The sequence below is a fragment of the Scomber scombrus genome, chromosome 3, assembly GCF_963691925.1.
Source record: "Scomber scombrus chromosome 3, fScoSco1.1, whole genome shotgun sequence".
NCBI classification, from domain to species: domain Eukaryota; kingdom Metazoa; phylum Chordata; class Actinopteri; order Scombriformes; family Scombridae; genus Scomber; species Scomber scombrus.
The window spans coordinates 25,483,374-25,503,392 of NC_084972.1; the positions used below are offsets into that span (position 1 = coordinate 25,483,374).

At 36.2% G+C, this 20,019-nt stretch overlaps 2 protein-coding genes across 2 annotated transcripts; one reads left to right on the forward strand and one right to left on the reverse strand.

Moving 5' to 3' along the window:
* The first annotated feature begins 1,269 nt into the window (after positions 1 to 1,269).
* Positions 1,270 to 9,576, forward strand: sycp1 (synaptonemal complex protein 1). Its single transcript, XM_062445452.1, is given in 34 exon segments — positions 1,270 to 1,359; positions 2,073 to 2,157; positions 2,253 to 2,296; positions 2,409 to 2,573; positions 2,745 to 2,812; positions 2,908 to 2,981; positions 3,067 to 3,125; positions 3,226 to 3,292; positions 3,471 to 3,544; positions 3,648 to 3,756; positions 4,284 to 4,378; positions 4,468 to 4,652; positions 4,740 to 4,807; positions 4,888 to 4,949; positions 5,028 to 5,138; positions 5,231 to 5,356; positions 5,514 to 5,617; positions 5,720 to 5,837; positions 5,974 to 6,048; positions 6,133 to 6,210; positions 6,319 to 6,381; positions 6,466 to 6,528; positions 6,623 to 6,685; positions 6,774 to 6,890; positions 6,972 to 7,082; positions 7,177 to 7,269; positions 7,373 to 7,447; positions 7,557 to 7,643; positions 7,742 to 7,885; positions 8,372 to 8,425; positions 8,570 to 8,641; positions 8,730 to 8,837; positions 8,924 to 8,948; positions 9,074 to 9,576. Coding segments are annotated over 34 exon segments (3,114 nt in total). The 3' UTR covers positions 9,256 to 9,576.
* A 2,909-nt stretch (positions 9,577 to 12,485) lies between these two features.
* On the reverse strand, positions 12,486 to 18,959 carry slc5a8l (solute carrier family 5 member 8, like). The gene is made up of 15 exons (XM_062415903.1): positions 18,606 to 18,959; positions 18,134 to 18,199; positions 17,867 to 17,918; positions 17,425 to 17,492; positions 17,039 to 17,193; positions 16,619 to 16,759; positions 16,406 to 16,535; positions 16,194 to 16,282; positions 15,747 to 15,859; positions 14,760 to 14,827; positions 14,559 to 14,645; positions 14,234 to 14,427; positions 13,370 to 13,479; positions 12,722 to 12,807; positions 12,486 to 12,599 (listed from the first exon to the last, which is right to left on the reverse strand). The coding sequence occupies exons 1-15, from the start codon at positions 18,957 to 18,959 to the stop codon at positions 12,486 to 12,488; spliced, it is 1,827 nt and encodes a 608-aa protein (XP_062271887.1).
* Between the last annotated feature and the right edge of the window lie 1,060 nt (positions 18,960 to 20,019).

The window sequence follows — 20,019 nt, forward strand, 5'->3', positions numbered from 1 at the left end:
GGTGACAAGCACAGGTTTGTCAGCCCTTCGTTCCATTATGGGACAAGGAGATGCTACAGTGTCAGTTTACTTTTGCTATATGACATAGCAATTTGTATAAAAATGATCATCTAATCAATATACTCTAGTAATACTAGTATTATAGAAGTAGCAACAGTTGATGTACCTATTAAACCCACCAAAATTCTAAGTTCAGGTGTTTTTCATGGTTACTGACATGATTTAAGGGAGATCGTTTCTTATAAAGCAAAAGATGTATCTCTCATTTGAAAATGTATTCATTAGTTCATGTAGAATTTGGAAAATAAAATGTATGAAAAAAGTCAAAAGTCTGGCATGTGCTTAATTGGTACTGTGGCACAATTTAAGCCCATGTATGCTCCAAATAACGTCCACATCATTATTTATTTACGAAATATATGTATAAAAAATAGTTTTCAAATAACTAAAAACAGCAATATATGTATTCAGTAATGTTTTTTGTTTTTTTTAAATAATTAAATGAGGAAAAATCCCTCAGCAAAATCTTAAAGTTCTGACTTCAGATGTAACCCCCTTTGTAATCATCAACATTTTCACAAGTAACTGTAATTTGTAACGGATTACAGTTACATTTATTTTGTAATTCAATTAGACCTGCCTAAATTAGCACTACCCACGTATACAGATTAATTTCACAGGTTTTTGCAACGAATTAATGTATTTGTTACATGTCAATTTAACAACAGCAAATATGTGTTCATTTTCCATTGAAAGCAGGGTTACTGTGTGTCCGACGATAGAGGTAAACTGTCAGTTGTCTGATTTTGATAAATCCTGACTTCTCCTGAACGCCTCACCAGTTAAATTTGAAATAAACCGTTAACGTACAGTTAGGAATTCTTGCTCGCGAACGCAAATGACTATTGGATTAAAACCGTTATAACTGTTGGCGCTTTACGTCTTAACCACCGTTAACTGAAGTCTTGGTCATATATCCATGTCATATTTAACATTAAAGGTAGGTAACACGCATTGTTTGCCCAAATAACGGCGTAATAACGGTATGTTTCGCCTGGCGTTTTTTCCTCTCTTAATTTACAACATAATTGTCAACTAGCCAATCAATTAACCTAGCTTTCTTAATCTTAACCAACTAGTGTTAGCCTTACGTCACGTCATGAGGTTAACTAAAATGCTAAATGTAACCCTTAAAATGTCCCGTACTGTTAAACAATGACAGTTTGGTAAACAGCTTTTGACCACAGATGCTGTATATATCATTTCAGGATGGAGAGAGACCGGGGTTTTAGCTTCAAGCTGTTGGTGCCTCCCAGGGTGAATAATGGTCAGGTATCTACTGTTAGGCCTCAGGAAATTGTTGAGAACTGTGGTGAATCCATTAATACATTACAACAAGTAAGTTACTATCAATAAAAAGCCAATACATAACGTTAAAAGTCACTGAGAAAGCCCCTCCAGAAGTAATAATTTTCTAACTTCTGTTTTTTTAACCCTTAGATGCATAAGTGGGTCACAAATGACCCGGTTGTTTTCTTACAATATCTTCGTAATGAAAAGTTGCTATCACTTCATATTCTTGCTATTCCTCACAAAACATGTTATTGACATCATGCCATTTACATTTTTAACTTAACCTTTATACATTTTATGAAACTTTAGTTTTTGTATTACTACCCCAAGCTTCCATAGGTGGGTCAAAAACTGACTGTGACTGTGAAGAATATATTTTGTGGACCACACAGATTATATACACATGTTAAAAAAGTGAAAAATAAAAATATTTCAAACATGAAATCATTCTGGACCAAAATATAATACAAATGATTATTCTTAAGTAAAATGACAAAAGTGGCATAAAAACACATTGATTCTAACACAGGTCATTTTTAACCCACTTATGGAAGAGTGTAGGGTCCAGTCACTCATGAATCTAAGGGTTAAGCAACAATGAAAGCCTTAAAAATGTGTATGTACTCTTGGGGCATTGTTTTTTTAGAGGCAGCTGTGGTCTAAGAGGCATAAGCATTACTACTTGTGTTGACTCAAGCATAACTGCCGTTTATCCCAAGGGTTACAGTACATGTTTTGACAAAGAGCAAAATATGCCTTTCCCCAATACAAGTGTGGTTGTGCCAACTAAACCAACCAGACAAGGTACTTCCTCATACGACACACTGACTACATAATTTCAATACAACAAGTTGGGAAGTGTCATGATAATAAATTAATAATTGTCTCTCCCTCTGAAGATTTTCCCAAGATGAAGGCTGTGCCACCAATGGAAAAAGAGGAGGTAATGTTTTCATTGTATAAGATGAGAGGCATGAATGTAAAGACTTAGCCTTTGCAACATGTTTATTATGAGGTATGTCAGTTTACTTCCCATCATTGTGACTATTCTCCAGAAGAATTGCAATCAAGGACAGCTTTATTCTAAGCTGTTTGATGAAGTTGACAAAATCAAGTGTTGGAAAGTCAAAGCTGACTCTGACATTGTGCAAAGGGAAAGGAAACTCCAAGAAAACAAAAGAACTATTGAAACTCAGCGCAAAGCCATTCAAGAATTGCAGGTGTGTTCCTCAGTGTCATGTTTTCTGTATTTGTCTCTCCCCCTCTTTCTTTACTTACAGTATTTTTATGAAAGTATAACTGATGATAGAGAGTCACAAATAATCTAACATCCCTTGGTATCTACTTTATGGGGCTATATATACCGTATTGTATGTCTATCTACTTCTCAGTTTGGAAATGAAAGTCTCAGCATAAAACTAGAGGAACAGATCAGTGAAAATGAGGATTTGACAAACAGGTATGGGTTTTGTTTTGAGTATCCTCATTAAAACTCAGATAAAGGACACAATAAGATATTTAAATTTAAATATTTTGCTCCAATTTTATATACAGAAACAATGCAACACGGAACTTGTGTAATATACTCAAAGATACCTTTCAGCGGTCGGCAGAGAAAATGCATTTATGTAAGTAAAACGTTTCAGTGTCACAAACAACCTCATTTTTCAGGTGCAGAAAGCAATTAATTGCTGTGTTTTTTACATTTTGCAGTTGAATCTGAAAGAGAGGAAACGCATCACATCCTAATGGACAATAGTGAGAGTATCCAGGTAAAACATTTTTCACATGAACATCATAAAGACGACCATGATAAATAAAACAGAAGGACACAAGTTTTGATGGGTGATTTTCAACCTTTTTTTTCTGTAGAAACTGATTGGAGCATTCGAAAGCCTTCGTATTCAAGCAGAAGCTGATCAACAAGAGCTGCTGAAAGGTTTATTTTCTTTAAATATATAACTGACTATTCACTAATTCTGCGAAAAAATAATCAGAAATCAGTCATAATATGAAGGATAAAATCTTTCCTAAATGACACTGCATGAATTATTTATAGACTGACAATCAGAAAATTTGTTCACAAGGAAGAAAATTAATGGTTGTATTTTCCCCAGTCAAAGAAGACTTGCAGCAATGTGAAGATCTAAAAGATAAGTATCATCAAGAATACAACATAAAAGAGGACGAGGTTAGTAAAAAAAAGCAACTCTTCCAATAAATGTATCTGGGAACTTGATGTGACCTTTTTTTTTTTTAAACAAACAGCTTAATGATTGACATTGCTCCCACAGGTTGTGTTGCTTCAAACAAATCTGAACGATAATGTAAATGAACTACAAAAATCTCTGTGTGACCTCCGTGAGACCCAAGACCAATGCAAACAACTTCAAGAGGCAACAAGTAAGACTGATTAGACTTCATGATAAAGTGCCAACATGTGTTATATTGTCAAAAAAACATAGATGTTTTGTTAAACAATGTTCAGTGTTTGATAAACATTCCCTTTAAAAGAGGGAGAGACCAGCTATTGTAACAAAAATAATGCAAATGGTCAATGACCAGCCATGTTTACCAAGTAACAATGATTACCAAACACCTACCTGGTAATCAGCTCAGCTTGATTCAGTTAAGTCAGCATTGTAAGCTTCAGGCTTGCCTTTATCTGATGTTTACAATAACCTTGACAAACAATGAAATACCTCAATACAGAATTAAAAATCCAAACTATCCATGTTATAACATTTCTTATTTCTTATGTTCTTACAATTCCTAAGGATTCTGGGATAACTGCTTATGAAGATGACATAAATAAACCTTACTATAAAATTTAATTGTAACTTATCATTTTTTCTCTAATATATATAAGTTCAGTGATGAGTGTTAATTTGGAGGATACCAAAGATTGTATCAAATATTTACTTTTCCAGATCAACAACAAGAACTTCTCAAAAGCTCAAAAGCTGAACAGGAATCCCTTCTCCAAAAACTGCACACTGCAGAGCAGCGCTGTGCAGAAACTGAGGTGACTGTTGAGATTCTTGTTATTTTCAATTGAACAAGACTTTGTTGAGCAATGCCTGATTTGACTGAAATGTTATCCTTCTCTCAAAGACGAGTCAAGAAGCCCTGGCTGCAATGCTGAAACAAAGTAAAGAAGAATATGCACAGATCATTCAAAGCAAAGACTTAAGCTTGAAGGAACTCAGCACAGTTAAAAATCAACAAGCAAAAAAGCTGGAGGAGATTCAGACAACCATTCAGGAGCTACAGGAGTCACTGGCAACAGAAATACAGAGGTACTCCTCACATTTCCATCCATTTTCCAGACCAAATACAATATTATTCCTCAATTCATTATGTTCCTCTTACGACTTATTTTCAAGGGTTAAGGAATGTGAGGATAAACTTGTGGCAAACAACGAGGAACTTGAAAGGACAAACATACTTTTAGGTAAGCCTCACTGGGTAAAATAGTTTTTTAGATGTTGAATCTGATGCTCGTGTAAGTTAAAGAAAATGTTTACTCAACAGGAGAGGCCATAGAGCAAAGTGGAAAAAAGAGTGGGCAGATCAAAATCTTTGAAGATGAACTGGTGAAGTGTATTTTAATTATTTATTGTAATCATACACTACAGAAGATGACTTGAAAAGACTCATGATGTTGTTTTTAGGACAAGGCTTCAAAATCCACGGAGGCCATGAAGGGTAAGATTGACATCCTTGAGCTCAGAGTGGAGGAACTCAAAGCTGAGCTTTCAAGAAAAACCCAAGAAGCGCAGCTAATTACGGTGATACTTATAGATAATCTCATACAGTGAAGGAATGTATTTAATAGTCTAACACTAATACATGAACAGTATATGTCCCAGACAACTTTTTTTTAAAATTGATACAGAGTGAAGCAGAGATTGCCTTTGCTGGAAATGATCTACTTAAGAAAGGTCGTGAAACTGCTGAAAAGGCACATGAGGATTTAAAGGAGAAGTTCGACACAACTGAGGTTTATACATGATTTTCATTTTCCTGCCACACTCATCATGTTTTAATAAATCTGGAAATTGGTCCTAAGAAATTATTTATACTAGAAGTAATTTGTGATACTGAGGTTTATATACACTACTAAGCTTCACTGTATTATGTGTTTTTTATACCCTCAGATTAAAGTGCAGAAGCTGGAGGGACAATTATCCAATGAAATTAAGAAAAATGAAGAATACACTTTTCAGATGGAGCAACTGAAGAAAGACCTCTCACAGCATAAGTGAGTTCCTAAATGGCCAGCTTTTCCTTAATAGTAGCATATAGATTATTATATTAAACTTTTGTATGCTGAATGTTAAAAGTTTAATGTGTTGTTTTTAAGAGTAAAGTACGAGGAGCTATTATCCAACTTTAATGAGCTGCAGTCTGAGAAGAAAGCCATTGAACAGCAGTTTGAGAGTGGATCATCTAATATGAAAGATATTGAGGCAAACATGAAGGTCTGAGCTATCCAATCCAATGTGATAGACTGTTTTGATTTATACAGTATGTTTTCATTTATTTGTCGGTTTGTTATGTTGTTTCTTTTACTTCCTGTATGATTGATGAGCTCTGAAAACTCTTGTGACTGATTAGGTGAGTGAGGAGAAGGCAGCGAAGCTCACAAGAGAAATTCAAAGACTGGAAAAGGAAAACAAATGTTTAGGGTCAGTTTGCATTTTAGAGACCTAAACGTTTTTAACATTGTGTAGTTTTTTTTAGATTATTAATTTATATATTTTGTCAAATAGAAAGGAACTAAAGTCAATTAAAACCAAGATCCAGGGGAGATATCAAGAGACTGAGACTCTGCAGAAGACAATTGATGAAAATGTAAGAATGGCAGCTAAACTTCAGTTGCAATGAGAAACACAAAGAGTCCATACATGTATACTGTTCTGTTAAATGTTAAATGATGATTTCTTTGTGTTTTATGCTTAGTGTGAGCATTTCCAGGAAGAAATAACTAAAAATGAAAAACAGATTAAAGCTGTGGAGGCAAAGGTGATTGAAAAAATAAATAAATCAAGTGCTATTATTAGTTTTTATTGTTTTCTGGAACTAACCACAAATTGTGTGTTATTTTAGCTGTGCAATCTCAGGAGAAAATTTGAAACTAAACTTAGAGCCCAGGAGGAATACCAGAAAGAGGTTTGTGATGACTGAAATTATAGATATATACGACACATGGAGTCACATTGTTATTTATTCAACACAGTTCAACAGTTCACTTGTATTTTTTCAGAATAAAATGCTCAAGAAACAATTAGCAAAAGAGACAGTGAAATCCAGTCAACTTGAAAATGAGGTACAGAGACTAACATTCTCTTAATGACTAAACATTGAAACTATTAAGTATAATCCTATGTAATGCACACACTTGTTTTTGTCTTTAGATCAGCAGCCTTCACGAGGAGTCACAGAATCTTAAAAGACTGAATGAGGAAGAACATCAAAAATTGCTTAAGGATCTTGAGTCCAAATCAACCTTTGCAGTAGAGCTTGAGAATGAGGTTACTGATTTAATGTGATGTTATTTGCTTAATTTTTAGCTCCGCAGAGTAAAGAACTAATGAACACACCTTGTCTTAAAGGTACAAAAGCTCAGACTGACAGGAGCAGAGGCCATGAAGAACAAGGAAGACGCAGAACTCAAGTGTCAACACAAGATAGCAGATATGGTCACACTGATGGAAAAACACAAGGTAAGGTCAAGTATATGTTAAGCTGTTCAGAGCTCGCCCTATGCACAGTGAATCCAAACACATGCTTTATTAAACTTGACATTTTTGTTACCAGAGCCAATATGACCGTATGGTTGAAGAAAAGGATGCAGAGCTTGATGAGAACAAGAAGAAAGAAATGAAGGCGGTTGCTCATAACAAATCACTGGTATGATGTTAGAAATTTGTGAGCTAACATTCATTACCTTTTTCAACAATTACAATGAATCAATTCTATTCTAACATTAAAAACACTAAATTCTTTGAATCAGGAGTTGGATATGTTGAAGCATAAGACAGAAAATCGTCAGCTGAAGAAACAGCTGATGACAGAAAAGACAGAGAAGGTATGTTGAAATCAATTATAGTTTATTTTTGGCTATTTGCTGAACCAGGTCGTACTTTACATTTTAATAGGCGGCTCAGTCTTTGTAAAGCACTTTTCTTTGCTGTAAGGAAAAGCTACAGAACAAGCTAAGTGATCTTAAGAAAGAAGTTTCCTCAATGAAAATCAATCAGCTGTCGGAAGCAAGTATCAAGCAGGTAGAAATATTTTACATCAGCAAATAGAGGACATTTGATGAAATTGTTAATTTTGAGATAAACTTGTACTTAATCAAGAATTATTCTTACAATTCTAGTCACCTACCTTCAGCCGTAAACAAGAACGATGTTCACAGAATCCAAAAGAAAGCTCTTCAAAGCTTGAGTTTGACTTCTGTAAGACCAGGAAAACTCCTTCCTACTGCAAAGATGCTGGCAGTACTGCAGTTATGAAGAAGGCTGTAAGTTTGCTCTACCAAAGAGCTAATAAAATAAAGTGTACTTAACATTAAGTGTACCATTTCAGACACTTTCTTAATTTCTGAAGTGAGTAAACTTAGTAAACTAAAAATAGTGTGCTATATATTATTATGCAATATCACTGGGATTTAATTGCCATGTTTATGTTCAGGAGGAGATTAAGTAAAAAAAAAAATGCTGTTGCCATTAAATATTCACTCACCTTTTTAGATCACTATTCCACCAGGGAATCAATTAATAACCTTTTAATAATCTGTAACTGTTTTATTTAAACATACTGTCCATCTTTCATCTAAACATTATGTTAAGGTGAAAGATATTAGTCATGAAGTGTGACTTTTCACATCTAACTTGATGTCAAAGCTGAAGACCCACATTGAGAGGACTCAGTGTCAGATGTTAAAAACCCCTGCTACAGTATAAGTAGTTTAACTGTTTCATAACATTTTATGTCTCCTGTGGTTTAGGAATCTGACACTGAATCAATCAGAACATCATGTGGAACAACACCAAAGACCAAGGTAGACAACAGGTTCATCTGGTTGTAAACTAAATTGTGACTGTCCATCATAATAGATGCCACTATCACAAAGAGTTAAGTCTATGTGAGTCTGTCCAACATTGTAGAATTCATTACTCTGACTAACATTAACTTTTCTTCATAGGAAATTCTCAATGAAGACCTGAAAACCCCGAGAAGCATTACAAACAGGGTTGGCGGAACATCAAAGATCAAAGTAATGTACAGTATCATTCAGACATTTCCAAAGTGAATGAAATTATTAATGACTCTATCTGAAATGTACTCTTTGAATTATCTTACAGTCCTACAGAATAAGGACTCCTCCTTTTGATGAAAAGGCCACATGCTGGGGGAAGAGCGCTTTTCAGCTCGACCCGAAGTCTGACAGCTCTGACCAAAATGATCTTTTGGTGAGTTATATTTTTATTAGTTGATCATTTTATTGTGCAAGATTTCCAGAATAATAGATATGGCCATTTGTTTCTCTATTTGACAGACCTTTACAGACACACCTGCATCCAGTTTTTCTGCTCATTCCAAACGCAGCAGGTTCAGAAAGGTAACATCAGCATAGTGGTGTAATGTTAAATTTAAAATAATGAAATGGATGAATTTTATTAAGGAACAAAAGACAATGCTTGTGAAGTTTTTGTTGATTTTCACTTTAATTAAAAAACATATTTTCATATCCAGAGCCCTGTCACTCATAAGTCACCGGGGAATTCCCTGAAGCTAGCTGCAATTAAAAGAATGAGAGATGCTGGTTGGACTGCAGTTACTGGCTGTGACAAAAAAAAGAAGACGACTAATGAGAAGATCTTTGCATAAATAGCACTGTTTCAGGTCAGCTAAGCAGTGATTATAACACTATTAGACAGCTTTAAATGTCCATCTTCCATCTTAAACATGCATATATATATAGCCCTGTCCATCCAAGTTAGACTGATGGCATGATGTTTTGTTAAAATGCATAGAAAGTATTGTTATAGATCAGATCAACAGTATTATTAAGAACAAGTAAATTTAGGTTTTCTGATTTAGCTTGTTTGTTTGGGTTGTTAAGGAATTTTTTAAGTGACTGTTGAGTCACATTCAATGCTTTAAGTACTTTTAAAATGATTCTGTTATTTGTTGTAGTGTTATATAGAATAATTTATGTTAAAGGGAGTTCACATGAAATCTCGTTCATTCTGCACATGTTTATATTGTAAATGTAATATGTATTATTATTTATTCATATTTATTATTCATTGTATGAGAAAAGGTGTAGTTATGTGTTGCTATCTACTTCTAAGAGTAAAAGTGTTCACATTTCTCAGCATTGTCCCTTGTTTGAATGTTCTGCCGGTCATCATTTTCATTTCCAATTTGCTGTTTGCTTCTCATTTAAGGGTGAAAGGGTGAAATTTCGGTCCTGAAAATGTAGTATTACTCTATCAGGGAAAATTGGTTTCATCCATGCACATCCAGCATCAAAGGTGATCCCTCAAACTGCAGGAACTCTCTTTACTTAATGAAGGAACTCAAGGCGGAATTGAGATTGGTCTGCGGGGACTGGCGGTATGTTGTCGTAGATTGGATGGCCATCATAAAGTCCTCCAGAAATTACAAGTGTGTCGTTGTCTGCTACGAATGCATCTGTTGAAAATCAAAAAGGTATTTTTAATTACAAATAATCCATAAAATAGTTTGTATTGTGTGATTAATGGGGAACTCCTTACCTGTGTCATTGGTGTTGTTTAGAGGTTGATGCAAGTACTGGGTTTTATGTTTGCATCTGTGAAACATAAACAGGACCAAAGCAAAGGCAAACACTCCAAGTACAACACTGAAGAGAATAGTCATACTCTTTTCTGAAACGTCTAGTCCCAAAACCAGTGGCACTGCAAAAAAACAGAAAAGAAAAAAGTCAGATAAAATCATAGAACAAACAATCAAATCTGTAATAAAACTGCACTTAAAAACATGGAGCCTTCTGTTTACCTTGTGATGTTTTATATGTTGAATCTGAGGTTGTATTGACAGTGGAGGATGAATCCGTATTTGTAGTTAATGAAGTATCAGATGTTTCAGATTTATCAGATGTACTTATGTGACCTGCTGTAGTCTTGGTTGCCGGCGTTGTCTGCACAGTAAATGTTGACATTTGAGTGCCATTAGTGGTTATCAGTGAGGTACTGTTTATTACAGGAGTCATGACGGTTGTCGACTGAGAAGTCTCGCGGTGTTTTGTACTCTCAGGTGGCGCGCTCGTGGTGAATGTGTCATTGTCCGAGGATATGCTGGTAAAGGCTGTGTCATCATCAGTCAAGTTACCAGTAACAGTTGTAAGCACAGTGGAGTTGGATGTCGTTACTGTTCTAGTGGTGTACGTCAAGTTTAAGCGAGGGGTTGTTATTGTAGGTGTGAGAGCCAAACTTATATTCCCCTTTTCTGTTTGTGCCACAACAAAAGAAGGAACCAGAAGGACACATGCCAGAGTAGCAACGATGGTATCCATGGCCGTTAAGTCCTGTGCTGGCAAAACAAAGCATAGGATGCAAAAAACTGTCGAATATGAGTAAAAAAAACACTAAAACTGTAAATGCTGCACTGGTAAAAACATGTATCTTTCCCTTATTCTTAGTAATGTTCTCTGAAAGTCTGAGTTTGCTCTGTAAGGCCAGGATAGTAGGCAGTGAAAACATGTATGATATGCAACACATTTTCAGGTTACACCAGCATATCTGCAGTAGAAAATAACTTTGTACACACTAAACTGACACATTAATGCCGACCTTCCCTGTGATTTCAATGAAAACGTTTGTAATCTCTTTTTCATATGAAAGTTTATCTATGTCCAAAACATGATTAGTAACTAACTTGATTTTTCAGACTTTATTGCTGTTGATCGTGATAAAAAAAAAATCCTGCTTACCTTGTTTTGTTGATATGAGTGAAAGCAGTTTCAATTCACCTCCCTGGGAGCGAGCATGTCTCCAATTTCACGAGTGCCTATTCACTTCCTATAAACCTGGAGCAGCTAAGGGATTGCCTGGCTGGATAGCAGCAGGTAAAAGTGGGCAGGTCAGTGCTTTGTTAACTTCCTCTATTGTATGTTGCCAAGGAGACAAAGGACATAGTTATTACCTAGACCAAAGCTCAATTTCTCCCTCCCTCTCTCTTTCTTCAAATAAGATTTACAGCCTGGAGTAGAAGAGAAACACCTTTACCAGAGCACTAAATATACAGTATATGTATTTGTTTTGGCCTTACTCTTCTGCATAAATATGGGCTCAGTGAAGGTTTCTCTTTTGAATAGTACATTGTGTTCATGTGTTTTCAGTCGACACAGTGGAACTTTCTACAAAATATTTATTAACATAATTTGTGAATAATTTGTACAGGTCATAAAGGATGCAACATTTCCTACAAAAATAACTACAGAATAAACAAACATTCAAAAAAACATTATACTCATATTGCATATTAACAAACACAATAATCCAATGTGTGCGTCTTTGTCAGCATGAAATGGAGAAGGACAATGTTCAGGTAGGGCTAGCATCCGTTATCAAGGAGAACAATTGAACAAAGGACAATAAATGTAAAACAGTGTTGCAACATCCCCACAAAACAGGAAATTGGAGCAGCTCAATCAGTGTGGAGAAAATGATGTGGTAACCTTGAGCTATTTTAAATGCTTGTTCCCTATAGGCATGACAAAGGCTACAATAGCCAGAACATTTTGTTAATTAAAGGATGCTGAACATTTTCCTTCTTTTTCTATTGTTGTAGTTGGTAGGGTTGAAACATAAACAGTCAAGTCTTATCACTAGTTCTAATCCAAGTAATTGTGTATTTGCATTTTAGCAAACATGTTGAAAACACATCATATTTCATACCGACATAAATAGGCACATCATTGAGTTCCAGTTATGTGTTTTTGTGAATCAGATGCACCACAGGGTTGTAGCAGCAGAGGAATTATGCTTTGTCATTTATGTGTTAATTTATTTATTTTTTTACATTTGCATTAAATATGTTTAAAACACTGACAGAGTATTGATACAGCAGCATTACAGTTTGGTAGCTTTTTCAACATCTTTAGTCATCACTTCGTAGTCTGGTAACGTTGACTTGTCGGCACTCATGTGAATGTCTGATGCAGCCTTTTCTTTATTGTCGGATTCCTGTAACGTGTTGAGGACATTAAGTAAAATATTAATTATAACTCATGCCAAAAATCTAGTGCAGTTCAACAAAAATGTCTTAATTTGTTACCAATTATGTAATAAAATAAGTTGATCTCTACCTCTGATTTACTGCAGTAGCTGAAACAGATCAGATCACGCTTCCTCACAAACAGATTAGAACTCAGCTTCTTTTGTTTGCAACCACCTACAAAGAAACAGATCAATAGCTATAACGTCAATATTGTGTTTCATAGAAATGCTTGCTAGTTAATACAGTTATAACTTCAACTATATTTATATAGCACCTTAAACACAACATGATCGATCCAAAGTGTTTCAAACAGAGGAAGAACACAAAAAATAGAAAACACAATAAAAAGAAATCAGAAATAAAACTACATGGTCATACAATACATAATGACAGGGACAGCTATATGCTAGGGAGTAAAAGTAAGTTCTAAAGTTTTTCTTGAAAATTTCAATGGTGGGAGAGAAATGAATGGGGGGAGGAAGAGAGTTCCACAGTTTGGAGGCAGCAATGGAGAAGGCCCTGCCCCCATAGCACTTAGTCCTGGACCTGCGGACAGACAGAAGTCCCTGGTCAAATGACCTTAGTTCTCTGCCAGTGTGGTATGGGGACAGGAGCTCTGTTTAATACAGGGGAGCGAGTCCATTCAAGGCCTCATAAACAATTGTTAGTCATTTAAATCCATCATCATCCATGTGTCTCTGCAGTGGATTTGGAGGTTAAGAGAAAGACGTCTTACCTGTCATCATGCTCACCAGCATGCCAGACACAATCGTGGTCACTGTGCCCAACAGACAGAAGTAGAGGTAGGACAGGGAGTACCAGGAGTCTGCTAGATCTGGCCTGAACCTGTCATACACAAACAGGGAGTCAAATCAGTATTCACCCACTCCTGGTATCCTACACTTTTAACACCAATGTGAGTATATAAAGTATGTGTTTGGAACTTCTCTTTAGGTTCTTGGATTATCACTCTGTAGCTCTGCATGTCAAAAGTATTTAACAGTTATATACTGTTCATTTTTACATTTTAGAGCTTTTTAGCTGGACTTTTCCTCATGTGACCCACAGTATACAAAAATGGAAATAAAATGTTTTTTTTTAAATTATTTTTGTGCAGCTGAAACACATTTTTATATATGCAAATGATAAGTTTGACCTGTGTTTATTTAAGAAAAGAAAAATCCCAAATCAGCATTCAAACATGTATTCATCATATTCTATAAAATGTTCTCCTGGAGCATAAAGTACTGATTGTGAATGTCTGTTTTTCCATAAGATTAATCAAACAGAAGGATTTACAACATTTATTAATGACTGATGGGGGAATTTATGAATTTGAATTGGTGTAGAGGCTAATTATGAGTCAGAATATGAATAGTATGTAAGGGTTAATAATTAAATGTTAATCTATATCTGACATGGTGTGAAAGCAGAGGGTGCATCAGATTTGTGGCCTGTGACGTGTCATCGTAGCACCTGTTGCCATTAATGCATGCAAATGGTATATTAAAAATGCTAATGAGTTTTCCTATTTACTGTGGCTATATCATGTGCTTGAGTAACCACAGATGGACTTTTAATGTGATATCATATGACTTACTCTTGCTGTGTGGTAAGAGTCACTGGACTGGTCCAGGGAGCTGCAGTCGTGTAGTTCTGGCCTATTGTGTTGTTACAGCCTACAGTGCTGACTGGGAGAGGCATTGTCTTTTCAGATGTTGGTGGGTAAAGCTGGCCTCCGATTCCCACCCACAGAGTCAACATCAGACCAATGATCATTCCCACAAGTCCTCCCTGCAAAGTAAATATCAGTGCAGTCAAAATGCTTCCTGATGTGTCACATGTATTTTTTTAGCATGGTTTCTTTGTGTTTTTAGAGGGGCACAGTGCTGCTAGTGAATGTGCCAGTAACAGGAGATACTCACTATTGAATTTGGTGTGCGAAAGAGCATGCCTAATAGGTAAAGACCGAGAAGGGGCCCGCTGATCATACCAAATATGGACAGAGCTGCCTGGAAAGAGAAAACTATCAGGTGGCATGTAGTTTTAAAACTTCAGCTCATGGTGGTGCTGTAGAGCAATAAATGCTTGCAGGAGAGTTCATGCAAAGTGTTGAAGAGGTTTACCTGCAGGACACTTCCCATTGTTGAGGCAACTCCGGCCATCCCGATACACACAGCACCATAGAAGACACCTTGAAGTTGATTAAAATGATTAATAATCAGATCAAATTCAATGAGTGCAGATGAGCTAGATTTATCAACATGAATTTACAACAAAATCACCTACATATTAGAAGTTTTGTCATTAAAATGCCTTTTTAGTTACTTTTATTAGTGGAATAGTGTCTCTAGGGATCAATTAATTTAAAAACAAAATAACTTTCTCGCTTTCTTGCTGATTTCATCACACAAATGACCGTTCTAATTAACACCTACGGTGTGAGAGCAGAGTGATGAACTGTAACATTGTGACCCTTTGTACAGATAACATGCAGATCCAAAATAGGCTGTTTCTATTTTCACGAGGAAACATGTTAATTGTCTTTCCTACATTGTTTTTCATACTGAATGAGACAGTCGAGCTCCACCCTTGATCTAGCCCTCCTTAAACAAGTTGGTGGAACCTGCATGTTCATGCCTGTCCAGGATTTTCTCAGATCTGATGAAATACTGTAGAAGATTGTAGCATTAACCACTGTGTGGGCAGTAAGTCCTGTTGAGTCTATATATAGAAACATTTTGCTACTAAAGTTTAGCGTAACAATTGTCGACCAGTATTTCTAATTACTGTTATGTTCTAAACAGGGCTGAATGAACACAATTTTCTTTTAATTTACCTAAATTACACCCACCTATTTCTCAAAATTTCCAATTATTATGTAACTCAAACAGTAGATCTAATAACGACTTTTTATCTGCTAAGACAAACAAGATAAAAACAAGATAAGATAATGGTTATTTTTGTGCCTACCGGTATCTTATATCTTTATAGGAGTCTTATATGACGGTTATTGTGCAATCCAAGCTTGACTCACTCTACCTTTTTCTTTTCTAATGCCTGATCATTACTAACCCTGAAAGTAGTTTTTTTTTTTTTTAACAATAACTTACTCAGGCCCATGTTCATCCAGGTCACCTGTTTCGGTGTGAGGGTTTTGCACACAGGCATTATAAAGTCTTCCACAGTGACAGCAACTAGGGCATTGATACTTGAAGACACAGTGCTGAAAAATAGGAACAGGTAAGATTTTAGTCAGAACAAAAAGACTGAAACATTTAAAAGATATTAAATCACAGATAAGATCAGTTTTCAGGTAAAGTGCAGGTGGTAGTGTGATGCATCATTTATTAACAAGGGCAAGAATTGCAAAAGCAATAACAATTTGTGGTTGAGTCAGTGGAAATTTCTCTGTAAGTAACATGATAGCGGTATTGCCAGCTCATTCGTTTCCCATCATAGCTTATCTTCTGTTACACTTGAATACGTCCTTTTCATCACAGCATTCCTTACTTTAAAAAACAATACATTTTTCCTTGTTTGCTGGTTTCAGGCCTCACCTCAGGGTCCCACTGTATGCAGCAGCCACAAACAAGCCAGGGATTCCTGGGTACGCTGCCAGAATATCCATCACAAGATAAGGAAGCATCTGGTTTACAAATTTGAAAGAAAAATGTTTTACCATTAAACTTAATATTTCGTACATAATAAATAGTGTGACTATTACGATATATGTGATGATGAGTTAAAAGACAATCGCAGGTGCAGTTACCTGATCAAGAGTAGTTATATCACCATTTTCAAGTGGGTCACAACTCTTGTAAATGGAGTACATGGTGAGGCCAGAAAACACAGCCAGACTCACAGTAACCCACAAGCCAACCATGTTTACATACAAAGACCTGAGTGATGAGAGAAGACGTGTCAGTGCATGAACCCTCAGGCTCAGCCAGTGCTAGTTTGCTTTCCATGCAGGTACACTCACATTTTGGCGTGACCCAAGGTTTTACAGGAGATGTAGCGTTGCACTTGGGACTGGTTGATTGAATAGATAGACACCCACATCACGCTGCCACCAATCAGAATGGTCCAGAAAGTATGTCGCTTCAGAGGATCTGGGTCAAAACTGTGATAAAAGAGAGAAAATAACTGAGGGCAGTGTATGGAGACATATCAGTATAAATATCTGATAATGTAGTGATAAGAAATCTTTCCAGTATTGACACTCAGTTTCCTTCCTTGGATACGTAAGCAATCAAGAGTTAGAGGAAACAAGTTGATCTAATTTTTCTTCCTCTGTTTGCAAAAGACACTAATTGAATTGTTCTGATTCAGGAAGCCCCAACCACCTGGGAACATAATCAGTTTAAAACTAACAAAAAGTACTGTCTGTTTGTGTGCTTACTCAAAAGCGTCAAGTCTGCCTCCTTCGCGGGAGTCTTCCCAAATCCTCGTCAGGCCTCCCTGCAGTACAGCTCCTCTAGCTATGACAGCCACAAAACCTGCCAGCATGATCACCATCTGCAGCACATCTGTCCAGATTACTGCTTTTAGGCCGCCCTGAAACAAAATACCTGTCAGCATAGCAATGCAAATACTTTACTAACTACTTCCACTTTAGTCCTAGTTGCAGTAATGTTAAGATGTGTAAAATGATACATCATCGTGAAAAGAGTAACTTGCACACACACAAGAGGTGTGACTCCATGTTTAAATACACTAGACACATCTTCTATACGTTTTTTTTTGGAACAAAGAAAATCATTAATTCAAGAAATACACAGTACTAACCAAAGTGCAGTAGACGATGCATACTGCTCCTGTAGCCACCAGCACCCCCCATAGATCAAGTCCAGTGACTGAATAATAAGAAAAAATAATAATAATTGTAATTTGTATATCAAAATTATCCATCTTTTGTGACAGTTTTGTGACACTACAGTCATGTTGTTATTTAACTTAAAACAAGGAAACATTTGTTCATCTCTCTTTTTTTTATATGAGGTTTGTGTTTAAGATTAACCACAGCTAAAGGAAAACAGCTCCTTTAACAACTCTGTGGATAGTATATAAACTCTGTTATCAATTATAACTGTGTTAAAAAGATAATTGTGAGGATGTGACACACTATCACCAGATTGTAGTTACAGTTCACTTACATTCAGTAAGGATTCAAACTGAAAAAAAACTAAAAACAACTTTTCTATTCTTTTTTTTTTCTGTTTTGACTTACTTTGATTTAGTGCGAGAGCTGGAGCGTAGATGACCAAACCTGTGTACAGAGCCTGATAAAGATGCCACCATTAGTTGATTGGATGGAAACACAACAAGCATGCAATTAATATGAATGTTTTATTTTACATAAAGTCAACGAGGAAAAGAGACAGGTGCTCTTTACTATGTTACATTTACAATGTTAATATGGGCGTTTGTTCCATTCTTCATGGTTTCGTCATCTAAATGCAAAATCTTGTAATAGAATCATGTTTTAGTTTCCTACCGTCTGCACAATGTACATTGACGTCCCAATCAACCGAATGGGCCGGCTGAAGCGCATCTCCAGGTACTGCAATTGAAAAGGAATCCTTCACAATCATACAACATTATCTGAATATTTTGTTAACATACTGCAGCTCAGTTTACATTCACATTTACAAAATAATACAGGTATTTTATTCTTTATTTTCAGTTCTTGGATACTAGTTTAGCTGGGTACTGTAGTGCTGTCTGACAGCCATGACCCCCAGATCATTTTAAACCAGCACTGTTGCTGACTAATGGATAAATCATTGGTCACAATTTTTAAAGTAAAAAAAAGTAAATAAAAGTGAAGTATTTCTGTAGCCTACCAATAAAGCATGTTGTCTTTACTTACATGTTACATACGTTACATTTTAAGTTTATTTCCTGCAACACCTGTTTGCCAGACTTTGTACCATTATAATAATTTACAGTATGACACATCTGCATACCTCGTAGGCGCTGGTGATTCCCAGTCGGTAGAAAAGAGGGACGAAGATCTCTGCAGTGACGACAGACATGATGGCATAGGAGAAGCCAAAGAGCCAGAAAGCAGTTCCATAACGGTAGGCCTCAGCAGGTGTGCCAATTACTGTGATGCCAGACATGAAGCTGGCAGTGAGTGACATGGCAACTGGCACAGCTGTCATTTGCCGTCCACCCAACAAGAACTCATCGCTGCTGGTCTCCTTACGGCCCCGGATAGCCTGGAAAAGGCCAACGCCAGCAGCCGCCAAAATTGTTCCAGCAAACACCACATAGTCCCACACAGAGAATGTGGCTACTTGACCACCTGTACCAGTCATGTTTAGTTCAGCAGAAGAAGTTTCCTTGTACTAACACTGCTCCTTGAGCTGGAGTGACGATTGCTTATGTTTAGCTGGATTTCTGTATTATGCAATCTTGGTAATGTTTAATGTTAAATTGTCTTAAAATTGTCCTCAAGTCCAGTTGTACATTTGCTAACGCCAAGAGCAAAAATACTCACTAAAGACTACAAGAAAAATGTATATTAGTAATGTAAGTTTCCCTTCAAACCTTAAACAAAGAATAGAAAAATCCAGAAGTTTCAGGTCTACAATCCTCTGTTGTCTCTACTAACAGTAAAGTTGCTCCTACTGATCGACAGTGAGATGAACTTCTGAACTTCTTCTCCTGCAGTTGGCAGGAGTCTGGTCCACATTGTTTTTTTTCAACAGACTATAAAGATTAGTTCACTTGAGTTAATAATCCATCAAGGACACTATACTGAAGTCAGCCATAATTTCAGTGACTATAAAAGACATGATTCTGAGGTGTGTCTGAGGTGAACTGGTTGTCTTTTTAAACCTTCAGGTTACTCAGTAGTTATTGGTAATGTCAGGAATTTCAGGAGGCGGGGGAGGTAAAATCTTTATCTAAATGTACACTTTAATGTATGGTCACTACTCCTACTGTCACATCATTTTTATGCGTCACACAGCACTCCCATATCTTGGATTAGTGATGCATAGAGAAGCCTATCATTTCAAATTAAGAAAAACAGAGGAGTCAGTGAAAAAACAACAACAAAAAAACTGTCAGCAAAGCTATTGTCAGGGACAGTTAAGTAAGTACAACGGATATTAAGTGTGATTACTTGTAATGTTAGTTATCTAATGAAAAGAGATTTCATGGTTGATTTAATTTCAGTCACTTTTGGTGAGAAAATCACATGCAGTACATTCTTCGAAAGTTAATGTAAAATGGCAGATACTGTTAATGTTTGTAAAGATGAGCAAGAGCTGTTAAAAAGAGAAGGAGTGGGCAGTTAAAACGTGCATTGATTGAACTGACACAATGTTTTTCGCTGTATTGTAATATTCTTCATGAAAATGAATCCTACGT

Coding starts and splice junctions, on each gene's coding strand:
- slc5a8l (XM_062415903.1), bottom strand. CDS start 18,959: ATGACTGGTACAGGTGGTCAAGTAGCCACATTCTCTGTGTGGGACTAT. Junction 17,194..17,424: donor GCATCGTCTACTGCACTTTG/GTTAGTACTGTG, acceptor ATTTTGTTTCAG/GGCGGCCTAAAAGCAGTAAT. Junction 14,428..14,558: donor TTCGCACACCAAATTCAATA/GTGAGTATCTCC, acceptor TTTACTTTGCAG/GGAGGACTTGTGGGAATGAT.